Genomic DNA, 23,025 nt, shown 5'->3' with positions numbered 1-23,025 from the left:
TACATTTTTTTTGTTTTAATAGGAAAAAATATTCAAATGATTTGCATATAGTAAATGAGGTAAAAATGACTTTATTCCTGTGATGTTGGACTACATCAAACCCAGTGTTTCATCGGGCAGCTAGATTCAACAATAACATAGAGATACCTATGCAACAGTTATATACAATACACCGACACTACTACATTTTAATAGCCTTGATTTGATCAGGATGATGAAAGAGGACCTGTTAAATAAAACGACAGAGTTTAAAGGTTCAAACTGATAAATGTTACTGTCTTTTCAATTGCAGTCAATTAAGTCCATTTGCAGTCTGGAAAACTGCGTGTCATTGGGACGGATGGGAACCAGACAGCCTGTCGTAAGGCACTGCTAGGCTGATGTTGTAGTTGTAGCCATAAGACTCTATGTAGTCAGACCTGCAGATGGGCAGGATGTGATCCTGTGACAGGGCGTCCTCAGAGAAGTCATAGTGGCAGATGACTCCTCTGTGTCTGAAGTTTAGAAAAACAAAACATTGACATCAGTAACTGTTAGGTTTTGTATTGTTGATTGTCATTTATGCTTAGACTTTGCTTTAGAAGACTGAGACAAAACGGCAGACATGCAGTTTAGCACATTTATCCCCTAAATGCATCATCTCCAGAAAATCATAAATTACTGTTTTTAAATGTGGATATGGGATAACAATCACTTAATGATTGTTTGTGTGTGTTCAGGGCAGACTGTAGCTTTCTGAAGAAATGCTTATCCAAGCAACATGAATGAGTGACTGAAGGAAGCCAAAGACGTTACAAAAACATGTCTAGCATCTCTTTGTGACTAAACATTGTAAAACGGTTTGTCCAGTTGTCATTTTTTCCATACCCATTCAAAAGGCCTGTACGAATTAAATTTGTTAGTTTGTGACTACATTAACAGCGAATCTCCTCACAAAAATAGCCCAACAAACGTGCTTGTCTGAGCGACGCAGCCACACAGCAGTCATTTTTGGGGAGATGCTGGTAACACGCTTTAGCTCAAATGTGAAAAATGCTGATCCTAACAAAGACACAGGGTGTGTGTGTGTGTCCACTAATAGACCTACCAAGAACAGACAGAAGCATAGGCAGACAGATTTCTCAAATTACAGGTAAGGTGATGAGTAAGGTCTTACTAAAAGAAGGTACTGTTGTTCTGTACAAAAACATGATCTCACCTAAGGATTTTTGCTACCTCTGGTTACAGTGAGACTACCTTCTTGCTAATGAAGGTCCTCAGCAACCTGTTTTTCAACAGGTTGCTGAGGACTCAGAAATGACAGCTGTATCGCTTTTCTCAAAAGGAATCAACCATCAATCCCTCCATTCTTTTCTGCTTGTCCTTATCAGAGTTGCATAGTGGCTGGAGCCTATCCCAGCTTTTGTACAAGAGAGTTATAGGAGGTAGAAGAATAGAAGAGATCCAGGCAACAACAAAAAAAAGTGTAGGAGGGAGATCACGACCTGCGATGAGCTGTTAGGTCATCATCTGTGATGCAAGCTCCCCGTGGCGACTTGTCATCAGGGATGTTGGCTGTTACCAGAGTGCTGGTGTTGAAGCGTACATGCCTTACAGGATGCCTGCAGCAAAGATGGATAACACCTTGAATATTAAATATATAAATCGCATTCTTGCCAGCATGTGTTTCGCTGATGGATGTATCCACTACTGTAGCATCTACAAAAGATACCAGTTAAGATGCTGAATGTTTTCTATGCGGTGAAGGCGCCACAAAAATGACAGTTACTGCTTGGAGATGTGTGATACTAAACTGACTCCACAATATTGTCTTAAGCAATTTAATTTACATGAAATAAAAACATTTATGTGAGAAGATTACGTTAACTGTGGCACAAGAAACTGAAATGAGAAGAAAACAGAGTAATCATAATCACTGGTTAAATGTGTTCGAATGAGGAACTACATTTACTACAATGTTAAAGTCAAATACCATACTCATAATGTGATACAGCAGAAATAACATGTTTAAAAAACAATTTTAGTGTTTCTGACAGTTTGTACTGAAAACAGTCCTACCTGTTGTGCATCTCCCATAGCTTTGCTCCCATCCTCATCTCCCAGACACACACCAATCCCTCGCCTCCGCCGCTCACAATCTTCCAGTCATCCGCTTGCACAGAGGTGACCCCCAAGTGGTGGGCGTACAGAGATGCGACAGAAGAGCCAGATCTTATGTCGAACACCCTCACCCTGAGACATAGTAAGGAAAAACCAAAACTAATATTAAGTTATTGAGAGAAAAGTGCTTACTTTTGTCATAAAACTACAGTTATTTAAGTCAGACATCCTTCACAGGCCACTTTATTGTTGGTATCCTTGATAAAACTCCCCTGATGATCCAGCGTAAGACCCATAGAAAAATAAGTGAAGTAAGTACAATAGCAATCTAGCTAATTTTGGATTTTGTTTTTAACAAAAGTGGACATCTAATACCAAGGGAGAGCTACAGTTTATCAAAGAGTGCATTCATTTGCAGACAAAAGGACTCTATTCTCACTTCTTGAAGGAAACGTTTCAGCACAGATGGCCCACTCCAAACTTTAGTCCCAGCTTGATTTGTTCTCGCATCTGGACAACTATTTCATAATTTGATTCAACAAACCAAGATTATAGTAGTTATTTAAACATGACTACCAACTAATAAGTAACTGGAATACAGACAGAAATCCAAAACCAACTAAACAAGGATCTAAACAATATTCAAGAACGAAGCAAAAAAAGAAAACACAAAGGGCGAGCAAAACACCCACATGCACAAATGTGGAATGAAAAGGCTGCTGTTGTGCAGATACTGTAGAAAATAAGAAGGAATTCAAAGTGTATAAATATATTTGACAGCACATATAGGGAGTGTATATTGTGCACTGTAAATAAACAGTTCATATGTCGAACGTGACAGAATGAACATGACAAAGGATACTTTCTCTGATCCATTTTCAAACACGTATCTTTGTCACCTCATGTTTTTAATAAAGTGTAGCAAGTTTTACTTCATTTGTTGTACTTTTGTTCACTTTTGTATTTAACGTTACCGTTTTTCTCTTTTAAAGTTTGACAAGGATTTTCTTTTAATCTTTTCTATGTTTCTCTGATCCTTTCTGTGTTAAAATAAGCTTTTATGATGATATGATAATTATTATTAATTTGCTGGTATATCTGAGGGATGAAAAGCAATAAGAGCAGGCTTTTTACTCTCCAGGTTTTATCAGCAACATGAGCCCAGGGGACCCTCAGCTCCATCTGTTGTCATTGTGGGTTTATTGCAGCTGAAAGCATCCAGGACATGACTCTATCCAGGCCCAACCTTCTTCCAAGACCTCATTACCATAATCAAATTCACTTTGGGGACTCAGACAGATTTCATTTTCCCTTCCAAACTTTTTAAAAGAATCAGCCTTAAATAGCTAAATGGGCACTGAGGACTTGTTGTCTGCAGTTAGTTCTGCCTGTTTAGTGGCATTACGTGATGGAAGCACACGTTTAAACAATGAGGACTGACCATTACTGCCAGACCTTGGGGAACCATAAATCTAAAGCAGAAGGCGGCTCTGTCTTCAGTTAACTGTCACTGGCTAGGCTCTTCTTCATTAATCAAGAGGAGCTCTCCCTAATACGAGATGTGTGGGAGAAGTGCAGTTAACCCCTGAAAAGCTATTTACCTAACGCTGGAAGAAGACATCAATCATTGCGCCCTGAGAGAGACAACCGATTCAGTGGTGTGATTGGATGATTGCACCGGTCTTGTAGTTTTAGCTAAGCTTGATATTCCGTTAAAATGGATGTCTTAAAAACTGGGAATAACTAATTTTGGCTCCTACAGTTGAGTAACAGTGTTCAAATAATTTGTTAAGTTCATTTTGTTTTTTTTCCATTCAAAGTTATGGGTTAAGTATTAAATGATCAACAATAAGATGGAGATTTAAGTGGAATAAACCAAATTCCACCACAATTTTTTTTAAAAATTGATCGATTTTGGAGTAATATAATGTGCACAACTGTGGATGCTCCCCTTAGCGTAGAATAAACTGCTAGTTTGTGTTGCGTGCCAGATAATGATGTGCCACGTATAGCCTGTGCACCGAAAATGTTGTAGCAAAAATATTCATTTGCATATGCAGTGGGCAACACGATCTCCAACTAAACCCATATTTTCTTGTGCGTTTCTCGAGCAATTTTTTATTCAATTGAAAGCCTGCTATTTTTGGATTGAAATATGCATCTGTGGTTTGTGAAAAAAGCATGCCACAAAGCAAAAATCACTTAGGTTTTCGTATCTGATGTAAAGTGCTGTTGTTGATGTCCATTAGTCTTTGATTATGGAAAACACAGGGACATTCATTTTTTCAGAAAGATTGATGGAAAAAAGGCTAAATAAGTGATTGCATTCTGTTACAGAGGCGAGCCCAGACATGACGTAAGGACATCAAATTTCTTTCTTTTGTTTCGAGACTAAGCATGCTAGCATTTTCTAATTAGCACAAAGTATAGCTGAGAGTGATGTTAATCCTATTAGGATTTATTTATTTATTTATTCTTGTGGGAAACAAATGGCGGTTTGGAATTTAATGCCAAATGAAAAATATTTCATTGAAAACCACAAATATCAACCGCATTATTTCTCTAGAAGAAAAGTTCAAGGACCACAAAAGAAAGTAAATACAGTTTTGGTCAGAAGTTTACAAGCACTCATCATGGGCATGACTGTCGTGTTAATTTGGAGCTTTTAGTGCATTGTGCATCTGTAATCCACATACTGTCTAAAGTATACTTGCTCAAGTAAATGTCCAGTAGCAAGTTGCACCTTGACCAGGTGATTTTGGTAGTGATCAACAAGCTCCTTCATTCATAATTCAGGCTGGATCCTTCACCACTCTAGGTAGAATTGGAAGAAGTTATTTAAATTGGTTGGTTTCCTCGCATAGACTCGACTTTTAAGCACAGTCCAAAAATATCAGTACTGTTGAGGTCAGAGCTTTGGGCGGGTCATTAGCTTAGTGTTATCCTGTTTAGTCCATTCCAAAACCTTCCTAACTTGTATATCTACAGTTCTCCTTCTTAGACCTTCCTTGGACTTTCCCTTTGTCCTCAAAAGATTTAAGTGAATATATGTATTTAAGTACATGGATAATTTTGACCGCGTTTGCAAAAGAGAAAATCCAAAATATTCAAAATTCAGGCTTATACACCCAAGTCTTCTTTTTTTAAAAAGATTATTAAAGATGCATGCTGTACAATCGCTCTACCCTGAAAAATCAACAGTTTAAAGAAATCATTACAAGCATATGTAAATGTCTGGTCACAACAGTGTCTGTGAAATATTTTGGTCCAAACCATTCAATAAAACCTTAACTGTTTCACTGTATCTCAGAGATGTTCCTGGTTAGAATGGACCTCTGTAGGTCAGCATGATAAGCCCATGTATAATCTATCAAACTTCAAACTGGCATAGCTGTTCATGAAGCCGTGCCACAAAACATTTGATTGAAGGATAAGTTTGCCAGTAAAACGGTCTCAAAGCTGAACACAATATGTGCAGTCCTTCTTAACTGTAACAGTACTCATTATTTCTTCAATTTCTAAATATATGTAATATTTCCCTTTGTTACATTGTTCCTGTTTACACAAATATGGCAAGGTTTTTCCCGACAGCCATCATTTGGACTCCTCATGTGCTCCTTGGATCTCGCAAAAAACAAAGGGACAAAACTCATTTGGACAAAAAGAAGGGATGCATTAGGCTCTGGCCTTAAGCCACCCTGTTGAAGGGCCAAGATTTCAGACTGTCCCTCAGTTTCCCAATTTCCATTTGTCCTCGGCTGTGCGCTGCATCAGCTGGGGCCAAAGTGGAAGAGCCAACCTGGTGTGTGTACCTCTCTGGACAAAATCTGATCAGAAAGTCCAAGAGGAAATCACTGAATTATTCATTCAAAGGGTGCTGTTGAATATTACTATGAAAATCACAATTCTGTGACACTTGACAAAAGATCTTTAGTGGAGCATTTCCTGCTTTTGTATGAATGTCAGGAGTCATAACTAGTAAGAAGAGGGGGAAAAAAATAGAACCTAAACAATACGATGTGGTCTGTCTTTTGCTGTCAGCCAACTACTTAACAGCCAGATGGATTTGGTGCTGAATAGAAACAGCGGGGGCAGCTTTGGACAAAGACACGCCAGGGATTTTTTTCTTTCCTGCCAGCTCATGCACTGTAGCACCACTAACAAGTAGAGAATGGCTCTTTTATGTGTCCTTTTCTCAACTGGAGAGCCAGGTTAGCAATGTGGTAAGTGTGTCTACATGAATGAAGAGAATCAAGATAGCCAAATTTTTCTCTTCTATAGTATCCCAGGTACTGGAGGAGAAAGACAATGAAAAGCGAGATATTTGTCTATTTAAGACAAAGAACAGAACATCACTCTTCTAAAAAACTGTTAATGAATTAATTTTCATCTCAAAAAGCTTTTCAAAGCCTTGTTTTTCAACATAAAAGGTTGTACTCTAAAAAATTCACAAATTTAATCAAGCCACGTCTTTCACACATTTTCAAAACATCTGTTATCCACTTCAAGTAACCTTAGCTTTCCAGCCTTCTTCATCATCAGGTGTCGCTTTGAGAAAACAATTTCACAGGCACACTCCTTTTAGCTTGCATTCTTGGCTCAGGTTTCTGATATTATGCACGATTTTACATCTGTATGTGTGTTTTTGTGTCCTACCTCCTGTCTTTGTTCCCACACACCAGCAGATGAGGAGAGCTGTCTCTCAGGTTGATGCAAGTGAAATCTCCCGGTGAGTTGCCGACAGCAACTGTCGGTTTGCGCGTCTCCAGGCTGTAGATGTGGATCTGAAATTTGAGACAAACATTACTCTTTTCATATATGACAGTTAGTCAACTTCCAAGACTGTCACCACATGCATAAACCGTACAGCAGATTTTAGCTCTCAATATAAGACACTACAGTGGAAGTGTGAAACCAAATCAACCGAAATAACAGCATCCTACTGAAAAACTAGAAATACAACAAAAAGCTCCTAAAACCAGCAAGCATGCCCAGCTGAGTGTTGCCAGGGAATATATAAAAACTGCATAAGGGTGCATTGTCAGTGGGTTGCACTGTTACAGAGACAGTTAAAAAGAATCTATTGTATATAACAACTTTAACTGTTTTTATCGGTGTTAATCATCATCTAGTTATATATGCTAATAAAATTTTGTGTAAAAAGTGTTACAATTCATAGATTATCTGATCTGCGCACACACAGTCAATAAGGCTACAAACATTTTCCTGTTACCCAACAATGGCTTCTTCATTTTGCATCTAATTTAAGTGCAGCAATGAAAGCACAGGTGAATAACTATTGTAATAGTTTAAGTGCTGGGATTTTCAAGAGATATTCAAACACACATTACTATGTTTATCTCCATTAAAATATTGTTTTTAAACTTTAATCACAAATCTCCTACAATGTTACAGGAAATTGACCAAAAATCAGAAAGTTCAAATAGCTAAAGCCTGAATCACAATGAATGATGCTTAGATCATTCTGATCCACTTTGTTTTCCTCAAATAAATTATACACACACACACACACACACACACACACACACACACACACACACACACACACACACACACAATATGTAACTACACCTCAAAGTAAAACTTGTGATACTGGATAGACGGTAATACTGCACTAACTTACTGTACAATTGACAATTACAGGTAACGGCAAACACCCTTGGCCAATTATGTGAATGCATGAAGATGAACTGAGGGGGGAAAAAAAGACCTGAAGGAAAACTTCAATTACAGCCTTTCCTGCTTTTGGCTTGATGACGGCAATAAACTTTCCTCATACAAGTTACAATGATGTCATCTGGAGCTGGCCTAATTGGTCAATTAGCGGCTGGTGTTTTCTCATCCAAACGAGACAGAACAAACAGGATAACCGCCAGGCAAAATTGTCTTTGAATAATTAAAACGACAAAGAAATTAAAGCGAGAAGGGAGGGAGAGAACGAAAGAGGGCCAAAAGGAAAGGAGGGATAGAAAAGGACAGACAGAGAAAGCGAGAGAGAGAGAGAGAGAGGGAGGGGGGTAGAGAGACAGCAGGAAACATAAAAGAAGTTTCAAAAAAGGAGAAAGATGATGTAAGCCTTGAGGAGGTGCCAGCAGTTTTTGTGTGTCCCTTATTTGGGCCAAGCAGAGCTTTAATTGTGCACCACCCCGGGGCAAAACCCAAATCACACCGGACTTTGAAATGACAGCTTGATAGGATTTGGACAGGAGAAAAGAGGGAGTACCATGAATTGAGAAAGGAGGGGGGGGCACAAAGCCTGCTGTTCACAATGAATCACTGCAGATTCTGGAAGATACTTCTATTAAATATCTGCCTACCTCACCCACTAAAATTATCGCTGAGGGAGGCAAAGGAGCGGTTTAGTGATAATATTACAGGCAGTTAAAAGAAAGCAGCAGAGAAAGGATAATCGTATGGCGACAGAGAAGCTGTTAGGTTAATGCATTAGATGAATCTCCAGTGAGGCTTCCAAACAAAAGCAGCTCTAATAGTTGCTTGTATTGGGATGTTTATGTAATTACTCTGTATGCTTTTAAAAAGATGAAAAGCTTAGCAATTACTACTACATCTCAAAGAAAATCTTTTATGCTTTGATAATCTGTACAAAAGCGCAGAAACTGGCTTGGTGTGTCATATCATAGACCAGCAATGGGAAATCATCCTTTTGTTGGTTTTTGTTCCAACAAAAGAATCCACCGGTTTAAAAAAAACCTACAGACTGCGGGCTTTTTTACTGGACCACACCCTTTTGTTTGGATTCAGCTCTATATTTGCTTTAAATATACGGACAGACAGATGTGAGCGCATCGGATGAAACGCATATTGTTAGGTTTGTTCCAGCCAACACTTTCTAAGACTTGCACTTTACATTTCACTTTGTGAACACTTACAGTGTCGTACAGAGGGTTGGGATTGAGGCTGAATTCTCTATGGACAAACAAAAAATTTACATTTATACGTCAGATGTCGCGCCATGCTGCTCTTTTTAGATTTGCATACTTACAGAATATTTACTTAATCATGCACAGGTGACTGAAAATTGCTATTGGGCTCTTTTACAAACTTTATTATTATTATTATTATTATTATTTACCTGGGAAGGAACCCATTTCAGGTTTTATTGAGCAATTCATCCCTAATGATCTGATTTCTGTCCTGACAGATTAGTAGTTCTCTATATAAATATAGAAAACCCACATTTGTACATGCTGTACAAACACAGCCCATCTAACCAGCCCTCTGAACTTTGGGCAACAAGCAGATGACAGGTTTTCAGACAGCACTTGAGCTCAGCGGTAGATCCACTGCAGAGGATTGATAGTTTGCCAGTGAAGAAGCCAGCCTGTTCTGAATGCAGTGCCACAAGCAGGGCAGATGCCAGGGTGCCCCTAGTCCAATGGCAAGGGGAAGACTAGTAGTAATGAGGACCTGGAGAGTAGCTTCAACCACACACGCAGAGACACACACACAAACGAGGGAGGGGAGATTTACAAAAAAAAGAAAGAAAGAAAAAAGTGCAAGCTAAAAGCTGTTGCAAGCCAACGTGTGAGAGATAATCTCTGATGTGATCGACACAAAACAAACTTTGATTTTCAAACAAAACTTCAATAAAGTCACACAGCGAGTTCTAGTCAGCTCAACAGAAACGTGGCAGCACGGTTAGTTTTATCTGGGTCAAAATGCTGTAAATTGAAATACTTCACTCTTCTGTCTGGAAAAAAAGGTGTTACATGACTTCCTTGGATGCCACCTCCATGTATCTTAACAGATTTTAATGAACCATATGTTTTCTTACTAAAGGCATAACTAATAGCTGCAGCCAAGTTGTGCTTTGTCTTCTTCACGGTATGAAAATTGCTGATAGAAGCGTGACAGGAGTGACAGACAAGTTAATTAAATTTGTAAGATATTTTAATTAGTCATGCCAATCATGAATTGGCATAATTGAGATGGGATACCAAAGACCACATGTATCTGATCTGCGAGTGAAATTAATCAGATCTAAAAGGCAGTGCATACTGGGAGAGGAACCTTTGATTTTCATTTTTAACCAGCTTTAAAATTTTAACCAATTTTAAAGCTGAAGATAAAAAATATGATCTCAGTTGGACTGTCTGAGACTAGCTGTGTTTACGGAATAATGTTAGAGCTGGGTGGGGGGTTTTAGAATCAGAGGCAATCCCAACAATGTACAGTACTCGGGATAACACTTTAGGAGTAGGGCGCCAACTACAGCCTGAACGATCCACTTAGCTGTCTATAATTTTTCCAGTAAATATTTTGTCACACTGTCTATGAACACCAGTAAGTTAGGAAACAAATTTCATATCTGGTGCTATCTGATTTAAAGACCCCCACATCCCACAAGAAAAACTGATAGTAATCAATTAAAAATGAAGCAAAAAGAGACAAAAACAGATAATTCTCACTCTGGAAAAGCAAGAAGCAAAGAATGTTTTCAGTTATAAAACCAATTTCCTCTTTTATCAAGCTACAAATATTTTTTCTACAAATCAGCTCAAAATTAAATACAGAAACAGCAAAAACAGCACGTTTGAGACTGCATCCATGGATCCATCCGTATTAGCTTGTGATATTTTCTTGAGAACATTAAGACGATGTTTCCCAGTTTTTCTTGTTTCAGTTAAAGAGTTTTGTGAAGATATGAAAGGAAATTTCTAATTTTGCCTCAGCTTCGATGGCATAAAATACTTCCAAAATTCCAACTAAAAAAAAAAAAGTTAACCACTTTCCAGTTGGATCGAGCTCTACCCCAGGTAAATATTTTCACCCAACTCTGGCTCGAATTTTGAAAAATTCTGTTAGCAATTAGACAAACAAACAGAAATATACTGAATCAATCAGATAACCTTCTTGGTTGGTGGATTTAATTAAGTGATACAAAAGTGAGACCCTTAAAATAACAAATGCTTACCTAAATGTCAGTCTCTATACTATTTAAGAGGATCATCATATATTAAGGTTTCACTGCTAGTCTCGCTTTGGTCCACTATGTGGTGCTTTAGTGCTGTCGCTGAAAATGTGCTGTGGCGTTCCAGCTGTGATTTCTAACAGGAATGATGTCAGTGTAGTATCTTTGCCAAAAAGCAATAAGTCACCAACAAACTGGTGTGTGCACTCACACACACAGTGGGTATTTGCAGCTCTACAGCTACCACTCCACCACCACATTTAATTGAGACTGCCTTCTTTGAATAAGCAGTTTACTTGAATCTTTATCATCACAGAAATACATGATTTAGATGAAGTGAACCTGACCACATAATAACTGCTGACTAGTTGTCCCCAGATCCCAAAAGATGAGTTTGTCTCATGGCTATTTGTAGTCTCTAAGTAATGGCTTAAGAGTCAATTAGGTACATGGAGTCCTTAGAAACACAGTATTATTAGAAGCAAACAGATACAGATCAAGGAACAACACTCCACAAAAGGTGCTCCTAAAGCTCTAGTAATTAAGAGCAGAGGTCCAGAGAGGGTTTGCATTATTTAGGCTAGCTATTTATGCTATAAACTAATCCCCTACAGGCACATGACATTATTTCTAAAGGGACCCAGGGGGTCTAAAGGGACCTCAAGTAATAGTGATCACACCCGCAAGAAAGTTTAGACACAGAGCAGAGCACCTAAAAACCAGAAGCAGTTGTAAATATAGACCAGATTTAAAAAGGGAAAATGAATCTATTCCCCAAAATGTTGTTCTTTTTTTTCTAAGAGAAGATTGGTATTTCAGCTACAAGCCAGTGATTAAAACTGACACTGGCCTAAAGCCAAAACTTTTGTCCTCACTGCTTTTCACTCAGTAAATTATATTTGTGCAACAAAACATGCATCATTCCATTTAAACAAACCAAATTATTTACCCCGTACAACTTCCCATTTTTTCATTACGCACCTGCTGTGAGCACAGCTGACCTTGTTAACTCTGATGGAAACCTTCCATTTCAATTAGCGAGGTCAAGGTAGCTTTTTATACATTTAAAATCCAGCTGCAGAGTCCAGAGGCCTTCCATCTAGTTGGTCGACGTTCAAGGTTTTGTTTAGGTTTATTTGTGTTTCGCAGTATTTTCAATTCCACCCACCACAAAACCTTGATACAGCTCCATCAATTCCATTAACATACAAACACTAGATTACAATCCCACATACATACATACTGGAGTGCCCTTCATAAAGGCTTAAATAATCATCATAACAGCATGTAAATTAGTGGCCAAAAAAAAAAAACAAAACTGTGGATAATCACTTTATTCTCTCCCAGAAAAAAAAAATGCATATGTCAAGTGAAGAGTTGCAGATGTACCATTATAACAACGTGCTTTATGTTGACTTTTATAGCTTTTACTGAGAGCTTGTTTTTGTGTGTGTGTGTGTGTGTGTGTGTGTGTGTGTGTGTGTGTGTGTGTGTGTGTGTGTGTGTGTGTGTGTGTGTGTGTGTGTGTGTGTGTGTGTTTTTTTAATGTCTTGGTGGGGACCAAAATCTCAAATTTACTACACTGGTGGGGACCAACAGCCCACATGTGGACCAAAAATCAAGGTGCTTATGGGGTTGAAGGCATTTTTCACACTCAAAATGTGGTTTTAGTGTCAGGGTTACAATTGGGTTATGGTTAGGTTTAGGGTAAGGCATTCATTTTTGATGGTTAGGGTTAGGATAAGCAGCTAGGAAAAGCATTATGTCAATGAGATGTCCCCACTAACTAGCAACACCTGATATGTGTGCATGTGTGAGCATGCATAAGCTTTACAAAAACAAAAATGTTACATGTGTTTTTATTTTTAAATGTCATAATCATTGTTAATGCTGGTATATCACAAAACCCCTAGTTTTAATAAAATAATTCACTTTCCCAATAAAAAAATCCATTTATTATTGAGTAAATGGATTTTACACCAGACTAGAAAATGGTTCATTTGCCACTATTAGCAGACGAATAATTCCCTGTTCATACTACATCATCATAGTCAAAAACTGGACAATCATGGCCAGCTGTACTGTTTATTGCTGATTTCATCCACGAGCAGACCTGAAGCTTTGCAGTGCTTTATAAACATTAAGGCCTACTCAACTTTGATTTTTCATGTGCCATATACATCACATAGCAAAAAAGTGCCAGGGTTCAGTTTTAGGTTTTCTGAAGAAACTGTGTAATTACACTGATTAAATTAAGGTACTTTTAAAACCTATGTGTTCATTTTCTATGGGAACTGTACACAGAAGCTGAACCCACCTTGTTCCCTCCGTCATGCATAGCCCAGCCTGTGCGCTTCACCCCAAATGCAACATGGGATTCTGAGGCATCCAAGCAGGTAACAGGATGACCATAGACTGAGTGGAGCATCAATGGCTCCTCCTCCCGAGGGTCCAACAGGTACATGGACTCTCCTGCTGCCAGAGCTGCCAACGGACATTGCTGGTCCCTACCTGGGACTAAAGTCATGCTCTCTACCTGTGAGATTAGACAGGATGGAGCACAATTTTTTTTTACATATACATCAGTATAGAAAGTGACTTTATTAAGTATATAACTGCATTTTAGTACATTACTTGCACACTTATGTACAAGTCATTTAATCACTGCACTTTTTAATTCTTTGATCATGTCACCTTGGTCTTTTTTGTCCTTCCCTACCTGCCACATAAATGCCCACTACTATGCCTGTGAACTCAAACTACCAGGATACTAAATAAATAACCAGTACTTTAAGTGATTTCCTCCACAGTCCAAACCCCAACGAAAGCCAATTTCTAACTTGATATTCAGAGAAAAGTTGAAAGCAACAGTCTATTAATTAACATAATTGCACATTGAAATGTGTCATCTGATAAAAATGAAGAACTCTGACTCACAGTCTTGGGTAGCTGAGTCTGGCATACTGTCCTCCAGTAGCCACAGTCTTTTGCGCAGTCAAGCCGAACATCTGATCCAGTGGCAGAGATCAGGACAGGACTGTCAGGGCTTAGGGACAGAACTTGGATCCTCCCTGGAGTCTGGTAGTGGTAGATGGGTTCCCCACCTGTCTCTGTGCTCCACAGGTCTACACAGCCTATCCCAAAAACAGTCCCCAAGTCTTTTACTGTATGCATTTAATGTATGCATTTATCACATAAGGAAAAATGATAAACAAAGGGCATCATGTACAGAAATTACAAGTGCATCTAACCATAGGTTTCTAGGCTTGATAAAGAAAAGTTGATTGAAAAGACTAATGATTGCCTTGCTTTTGATTAGAAGTTATACATAGTGTGTATTTGGTGTGGGCAATGCTTTGCCCAAAAGATACCACTGCATTACACATATACACACAAACACTGACCATCTTCATACGCAGCAGCAGCCAGCGTGCCGTTGACCTGGACGTGACTAACATGTGGTCTCGGCTCAGTGTTAGCAGACAGACTATTGGCCTTCAGGTACGAAGCCGTTGAGTCCCAGTGGAGGGTATCCCACAGCCTCACATCACCAGACGTGTACCTTAAATCCAAACACGCAAAAAGTTCATCAGTCTAAGGAAAGTTTTGTTGACCTTTTTTTTTTTTACAGCACGTTGAAAAGTTTCCACCTTCGAGAACACCTGACGTCACCCTCTCACCGCTGAATCATTTCCCCTTTCACACCCTCCTCCTTTGCTCACTCTGACTTGTTATTTTGTTTTCATCCTTTGTTACACGATCTTTCGACAATTACGATGGTGTTGTTTGGGCGACACAATAACAAACATTTCGCCCCATTTTCCAGGACAGCTTGCCCACCACGAGTTTTCAGTTCCTTTTTAAATTTTTTATACATCACAGCTCTAAAACTTCTGTCTTACTACAAATGAAGTAATATTTGATCATTTATTTAAAAGTATACTTTCACTGAGACTGGGATATGCACACATACACAGTGATACACACTGGACCTTGATTTTACTTTGGGTTTAAATATTGATTTTATTTGTTCTGATGACATTTTTATCTCTGATCATCACTGTATTCGCCGCTGTATTCATAAATTCCTCGACAGCGGGACTTTTTTAGATGCTTTTAATGTAAATCCATCCCCTCAAAGCGATGCCGATTTCTTAAGAGATCTATTTAATAAGCATTGTCTTTCCATTTTGGATGAAATTTGTCCAGTTAAAATGAGACAAGCTTCTGTTTTTAGTCCTCACCTTGGCTAAATGACAATATTTCCTGCTTAAATCGTGATTGTCGCAAAGCTGAGAGCTTGTGGAAGAAAACTAATTTAAATGTTCATCTCCTTTACTTCAAGGATCTGTTAGTTTCTTTCAACAATGCAATTAGAGATGCGTGGGCTGCCTATTTATCTTATCTGGTTGCAAAGGGCAGAGGTAATCCTAAGGTGTTATTTGACACTATTACTGTATTGACATTATTACTCCTGCTCCACCTGCTGCCCCATTTATTCAAATGAAGACTGTGAAAGTTTCCTTCCTTCTAGAAAAAATTAGTAATATAGGAAATTATTTTTCCCCATCAGCTTATGCACTGTCTGATCCTACTCTAGCTTGGTCTGTTATTTTAGAACATTTTCTACCCATTTCACTACCCGAGCTGGTAAAAATAGTTAGCTCAATGAAAGCATCCTCCTGTTCACTTGACTGTTTGCCTGCATCGCTATTCAAAAGTGTCTTCCATTCCACTGGTCCCTGTGTGCTCACCATAATTAACACCTCTCTGACATCTGGTAAAGTCCCTGCTTATTTTAGAAATGCTGGTATACAACCCCTTTTAAAAAAACCTAAGTTAGACCTTTTCTTACCAGCAGTTACAGTTTTAGACAAACATAATATTCTTAACAAATTCCGGTCTGGCTTTCGTAGAACCCATTCTACTGAAACAGCCCTTCTTAGGGTCTCCAGTGATATTTTGTTGCAAAACGATGCAGGAAAATGTTCTGTTTTGCTGATGTTGGATCTCACGTCGGCCTTTGACACCGTTGACCATCACATCCTACTTGAAAGACTAAAATACTGGGTCGGTGTATCTGGATCTGCCTTAGAGTGGTTCTTATCATATCTGTATGAACGTTACTTTTTTGTGGCAGTTTCTAAATACAGGCCATCTTCGACGTCCCTGTACTATGGTGTGCCACAAGGCTCTGTGCTGGGGCCTTTATTGTTCTTAATATATCTACTTCCCCTCCAGCATGTTTTGAGCCCCTTTGAGGACATCTGTTACCACTGCTACGCAGACAATATCCAGTTATACATTTCTTTTAAGCCCCAAGATGTTTCTAAGCTACAGATTTTGAATGAGTGCTTAGATTCCATTAAAGTTTGGATGGCTGACAACTTCCTCCAACTTATAGAAGGAAAGACTGAAGTCCTTGTATGTTCTCCTGATAGACACGTACCTAAGATAATGAATGCTCTTGGTCCCCTTGCAACATTTGTGAAATCGTCTATCAGGTATCTAGGGGCAATCTTTGACCCAGCTTTCACTTCGGATGTTTACGTCAAATCTCTGGTTCGGTCCTGCTTTTATCACTAAAGAAACATTTCTAAACTAAGCCCTATTGTATCTCGTACTGAACTGAAGATTGTCGTTTATACTTTCATTTCATCAAGACTACTGTAATTTACTGTTTAAGTGTTTAAACAGACTCTTTGGAGCGTCTACAGATTTTTCAAAACACTGCAGCAAGACTTCTGACCAAAACAGCTGCACTGGCTCCCCATTGAATTCAGAGTCCATTTTAACATTCTGGTGCTCTTCATGGACAAGCTCCTGCCTACATCATTGAACTTCTACAGCCCTATGTCCCTAGCAGGTCACTGTAGGTCATGTAAGCAGGGTCTACTTGTCATTCATTATACAATGCTGAGAACTAAGGGAGACAGAGCTTTTGCCACTGTGGCTCCCAGACTGTGGAACTCACACCCACCGAGCTTAAGATCTCTGGACTCAGTAGCTTCTTTTAAAAAAACAAATAAAAACACTTTTTTTAGAATTGCATTTAGTTAACTGTTGTCTGTTTTGTTTTATACTTTGTTGTCGTTGTGTGAAGCACTTTGTGATCTTTTATCTAGAAAGGTGCTATATAAATAAAGTTTTAGCTTACCTTATAATACATAGAGATGCATTATATATTTAAAAAATGAATAATAAGAAGAAGAATATGCATGTACGATTTCAGACACATTAAAACAAAACTAATTCAGACCATGTATGAAGTTTGGCTTGATAATTAATTGGTATGCAATTTACAAATTTACAAATATTAGAGAAATTCTCACATTTAAAAACTTTTAATTTGGTCAATTGGTTGACAAATTACTTTACCAGTTTTTCTTCAAAAGTTTTAATGAAATACATTTTTTATCTATCAACAAACTAATTAATAACCCTAGACCAGATGCTAAAATTAAGCTTAAATTTGATTTCGGTGATTTTTTTTCCCTCCACTTTTAGTCTTTCAAGGAAAAAAAAACAAAAAAAGGTTTTCTTTCATTTTCTTTCATACATTTGATGCTGTCTGCCTAACTCGGGGCCAAACCAATCTAACTTATCGGGAATCCAATCAATGGGTCACACCAATGTAGACCTCAGGGATTAAATTAACATTAGTTACACAAAAGTGAATTTATTTGCAAGGATGATTAATTGATCATAAAATACCTCATGCAGCTCACTCAAAAATAACATTTCTAGTAGCACAATTTCTTCAACAGATTGGAACATGACCTTCTGTTCATGTCATGTCATTTCACCAGACTCCAAGTTAGTGGAAAAGCCCTAACTATATCCCATCACACCTAAAACTCTCAAACCTTCCTCTTTCCTGTTTTTTTTCTTTTTCTTTTTTCGCCTAAGCCAATGAGCTCTCTCTACAGGAGACAGCAAACTGCCAAAGTTCCCACCTCCGCGGATACCATCATGTCTGAACAAGTGTGCAGTCGCAGTGTGTCATGCAGTCACAGCAAGTGTGACACAGGGTGTTCATGCGAGCACCCGTTATTTGCATGCATGACTTTGTTAGCGGGGTTTGGCAGAGAGTAGACAATTGGGACACACACTTTGACTTAATTGGTACGTCAGCACAATGCCAACTATCAACAGGAGGAAGATGATGTTGAATCATATCCAAGGAACTCGTCAAAAACTTTGTACAAGAAGAGTTGTGCACTGATTACTGCAATCTTCACGCAAGCCTCTGGAGATCCGGCCTCTATGTTATTATGTGACTTTAAGAACTGTTGGGTTAACGAGACAGCATCTTATGTTGCTTTTTAAGTGCCAAATCTCATTTCACTGGTTTTCTAATAAGATTTAGTGGAGACAATTGAATCACTTCTGATTACTCTTAACGGCCATTGATTCCTTTCTAGAAAAACAAATTCAAGTAGTTGAATTACCTTAGTTGAATTAACTTTTAATATAATGGGAAAAGTATTGATATTGTTAATTTGTTAATAGCAGTAGTAAGAAAAAGAACAATTTAACAGCATGTTAACATTGTGCAAGGTGCCTTATTTCATAAATGCAATTTTCGTTGTTTTATGTGTCTTACATGTGCTTTTTATCAGTGGGACACAGCAGGACTGAGGGGACTCTAATCACATCACTCTAAAGAGATGCTCCAAATTTCTGAGGCCTTATTGGGTCCCTTTGGCCACTCACAATCAATCACTGTCTCAGCCAACTAGTTCAAAGCAGTTGCAGTTTATTTAAACTGCAATTTATTTAACCCTTCCCTCACCATAGGACCATAAAGACACTCGTTTTGACTGAATCACACCAGTCACTAAATTCCAGAGTACTCAGTACATTATCATGGCTCTTTTAACTTGGCCTTTATTTTCATCTTCATCTTCATCATCAAAAGAAATGGAAATGGAAAAGGAATTAGAAGATGGCACATAGAACGTCCACTAACAGTTTAGCCCCCTGGCAACTAACCCTATGGGAGGCTTTAAGGCTTTTTTGTAAATGTCAGTGCTGTGAGCTATACGAATGATAATTGTGGACATCACACTCATGTGGGCCAATGACACGTGACTGAATGTGGCAATACATTTGGATACTTAAGGCATCCGTCTGTGCACGTTCTTTAGTCTCAAAATCTTTTGCATCACTTCAACTCCACCCTCTTTCTCTGAAGCTTCTCAAAATTTGGGGTGGTGGTGGTGAATGTCAGCAAAGTGAAAAACTGATCTCAACTGTAAAAATGGAACAATAAACGATATTTGATAAGTACTGACTTACGTGTTAATTTTTGGTAACAATGTTAGAAAATCATTTATTTACACTGTTAACTATCACATGTTCCAAATCTTTGACCAGAAAATTATTACCAGCTTATAGTCTTAAATTCACCGCCTGTCTCATCCCATGAAATTGAAGTCACTTAAGTGTTACTGCAAGTACATTTCTAACTGCTTCACTTGATTCTTCAATTGACTTTAAATGAATTATCCCCCTAATAAGGGAAAACCAAATGTGTTGGATTGTCAGTAACCACTGCAATAAGACATATAGTCATACATGTTTAATTAAACACCCAGTAAAGAATCAGAAAGGTTATGATCAAGATTAATTTACACCAAGACACCTGACAAGAAAAAGAGACAGAAGCACAAGGCAGAAGAATTGAGTATATGAGGAGTCAACATTACAGTTAACATCGTTACTAATCGGCTGTCAGAAGCATCCTATATGCATCCTTGATACTCACCCAGCTAAGACGAAGTTGTCATAGGAGCTGACGTCACAGAGCACCTTCCCCAACTCGAACTGCAGCTGGCTGATGGATCCCACTCGATTCTAGGTGAAAATTATAGGCTGGCTGAAAACTGATATATTTTATTAGATGAGAGACGCGCAGCTGGTCTACTGTCAGTTCTGCACTAATATCAGTCTGAGAAATACAGTAACAATTAGTATTTCCCAATGAAGTGAAGCAGTGATGCTTTACAAAAGAAAGCTTGTAAGGGCCTTGCTGTATAGTGTCCATGTTCTTCTGCCTGTGCGGGTTTTTCTCTGGCTACCTCACACATATTTTGAAGGTAGGTGCAAGTGTGAGTGCATGTCTGTCTGTTAGTTTTACCGATACAATTAGGGTAAGTCGATGTCCCAGTTTATGTATGACAGCACAGGATTTTCATCCTCTGTCCCAGTATCACAAATTGACATAATGTCCCACATTTTAATGGGCCCCAGTTTTGAATAGTAAGTGCTTCAGGAGACGCTTTCCCAAAGTCTGCCTTTTTTCTGAGAAAGCAGGAAAGGCAGTTATCTAGGTCAACTTGTCACCAGCTTTTCCAGTTGTGCAAAGTCCAGTGAGGAAATGCAGTGAAAATGAAATCTTTGTGAATCTGTAGGTCATTCAAAGACTGTCTTTTGACTTATTCTTCAATTTTGCACAGCTGCTGGATGGAAGCATCTGATTCGCCACAGTAAAGTAGTTCAAGCTCACCTTCCAGTTGAAGCGCACCGTTTTAGAAGAGTTCCTGCAGTCTCGCAGCATACTCTTCCAGCAGGGCGAGTCAGACATGCTGGCATTCTGATGGTAACCATCCCTCACGCACAACTTGAACCACAGAACAGAGTCCTCTGCAAGGACTCTCCATGCCCTGCTCACCTGAGAGAAGATTAAACCGTGTAACTGTGGATTGAGTCAGCATACATTAAGAGCTTGCATCACTTATTTCTATTTAACAAGCTCGGCTGACTGCCAAATGGACTCGTCACATGCGGGTCTGGCACACAAAATGTAATTTATTAATCTGTACCAAATTAAGTCATGAAAGGCAAATAAAGCTGCCCTAAGCAATTCAGTATGTGTTGCTACAAATGAAGAACTTAACTTTTTAAATCACAACACATCGCTATTGTATAGCTGGGGTGTGGTTTTGGCCATGAAGATTTCTGGTCCCTGTGCAACAAAATAATTTGTTTTAGCCTCAGAGTTGTTTTAATTTGAATCACTCCCAGATTGTAACGCTTGTCAGTGTGCAACTGTTCTTCTAAAGTAGAGGTTCAAAAACCCTTTTTAGAATGTGAAAGATAGATACTTGCAATAACCCCTTGATGTTATCCACTCGCTCACTTAAGCAAGACTTAAGTCACCAAGTAGTTCAATAAAATAATGATTTATTTCTCTGTTGCCCATTTAAACACATTTTAGAGCTCTATTTTCACAAGAAAATAGCGAAGAATACTCACGAGTAACCAGATAAGCATATGTCCATTCCTGTCCCATCAATTGGACAATTTATTTTATTTTGAAGTGACTGCCAAAACAATGTCCTATTTATGTAAACACTTTTTTCATCAAATGAATCCCTTCTGTTGCCTGAAAACTACAGTACCAGGGTTTTCCATCAGTGAATACAAGGCCTTGCAACGTCGTCTTGTGAAAAACCTGATTAACCTCTAAGATTCATTCTGGAGCTGGTGGATGAAAACACTGACCTGCACCCCTGAGGTGACGTTTGTCCAGCCTCTTACTCAGACTGCTTACCTGGGCACATCGGCCTAGTTCTGCACAGTTGAGATATTGGAATATCTTCAAAGCTATCTCATACGGCAACTCAATATCAAAGAAGGGAATGTCATTGACTTCATTCTGCAAAACAGATCATTAAACACACATTATATACCCAGCTGACTGTGGTCAAGTACCATCTGACGGTGTGCATTATCGCTCTCATACCAGATCCTGAATGAGTTGGTCTACCAGCTCTTCTTCTTTCTTGACCTTTCCCTGAGGCTGCTGCTGCAAGGATGAGCTGCAGACATTAGTCATGTTATGATATTGCCTCTTTCTCCTGCTCCTCTCCTCCTCAATTCTGTCCAACAGAGGGCTGGTCCTTCCATCCAGCAAACTACTTGCAATGGACACATACTGAGGCCGATCCTCTGTCTCTGCGGCAGCAGCAAGAGCAGCAGGTTTTCCCCCTACACGAACATGCTCCGTGCAACCACCTTCTTCTGGCTTTGAATAACTACCGGCCTTGTTAAGATTTTTTAAGTCTCTCTGGCCTAACTGATCATCAATATCCCGGGAAGAGGAAGGCGCACAAACCAGTCGTTGCTCCCCCTTTTTACTCGATAACTCTCGTTTCCAACGCTCCCTGAACGCAGCAAGATCGTTCTCTGCCATATTCTTCTGTCATCGCTGAAAATCTAACTTTTTTTTCAACATTACAAAGTAAAATTTTGTAGTTTTACAGACGAGTTAAGAATAGAAACAGAACGACACCGACAAAAAACAAGCACGTCCTCCTGTATAAATAGTCCGAAGAGGGAAAGCGAGCAAATGTGCAAAAGTTCCGCCAAACTTTTAATTCCGCATTTTTATTATAGACGCGTCGATTGCAGGGGGAGATATATTGTATTTGTGGGCAATGTTTTGGCAATTTGTTTTTATACAAAATTTATTATTTCGTATTACATAGTTATGTGTACAGGATGATCACATTTTAGAAAAAGTGCAATTTTTATTAGAACTTTAAAAGAATTTAAGCGTGCTAATGCAGAAAACTCCCCAAGATAAAACCAAACAGGAGCGATCCAAGAGTTAATCATTGCATCGCTCTTTTGGGAAAAGATGATGTAAACCCCACACCATGTGACACTGTAATGAATAATACAGTAGTGAGAGAGGTGGGGGAGAAAGGGGGGACGCAAACACTGTAAAGGTTTGCTGAGAAAAAGAGAAGGAGGGTCCTGTATCCTCAAGACTTAAACTGAGTAGACCGTGCGTTTTGCCGCGAAGACGAGATGTGCTGGCTGCCGATAGACCATCCTCTGCTGCTTCCAGGTGACTCAACCTGCAGCTCCCGTCGACCCTCGCCGTGCTCCGTGGCTCAACTGCTCGCGTCGCGCCTACGAAGGATCGGGGATAAGCTGGAGAAAAGCTGGGCGACCGAGCG

The 23,025-nt window shown here is 39.0% G+C and overlaps 1 protein-coding gene across 1 annotated transcript; it reads right to left on the bottom strand.

Annotated features, from left to right (window-relative positions):
• Nucleotides 1–48: 48 nt before the first annotated feature.
• On the bottom strand, nt 49–22,402 carry fbxw8 (F-box and WD repeat domain containing 8). Its single transcript, XM_082553568.1, has 11 exons — nt 21,804–22,402; nt 21,612–21,716; nt 20,565–20,729; nt 19,824–19,912; nt 14,458–14,615; nt 13,991–14,187; nt 13,371–13,589; nt 6,757–6,884; nt 2,059–2,232; nt 1,485–1,601; nt 49–494 (listed from the first exon to the last, which is right to left on the bottom strand). Exons 1-11 carry the CDS (start codon nt 22,251–22,253, stop codon nt 329–331), a joined length of 1,968 nt encoding a protein of 655 aa, XP_082409694.1. The 5' UTR covers nt 22,254–22,402; the 3' UTR covers nt 49–328.
• Nucleotides 22,403–23,025: the final 623 nt, after the last annotated feature.

Source organism: Aulonocara stuartgranti (assembly GCF_965226115.1).
Source record: "Aulonocara stuartgranti genome assembly, chromosome: 12".
In the NCBI taxonomy this organism is placed as follows: Eukaryota; Metazoa; Chordata; class Actinopteri; order Cichliformes; family Cichlidae; genus Aulonocara; species Aulonocara stuartgranti.
Note: the sequence above shows the minus strand (reverse complement) of the source record. Positions and strands in the feature narration are given on the sequence as shown.

Coding starts and splice junctions, on each gene's coding strand:
- fbxw8 (XM_082553568.1), bottom strand. CDS start 22,253: ATGGCAGAGAACGATCTTGCTGCGTTCAGGGAGCGTTGGAAACGAGAG. Junction 20,730..21,611: donor AACTAGGCCGATGTGCCCAG/GTAAGCAGTCTG, acceptor ATCTTCTCTCAG/GTGAGCAGGGCATGGAGAGT. Junction 2,233..6,756: donor TGTGGGAACAAAGACAGGAG/GTAGGACACAAA, acceptor ACTATGTCTCAG/GGTGAGGGTGTTCGACATAA.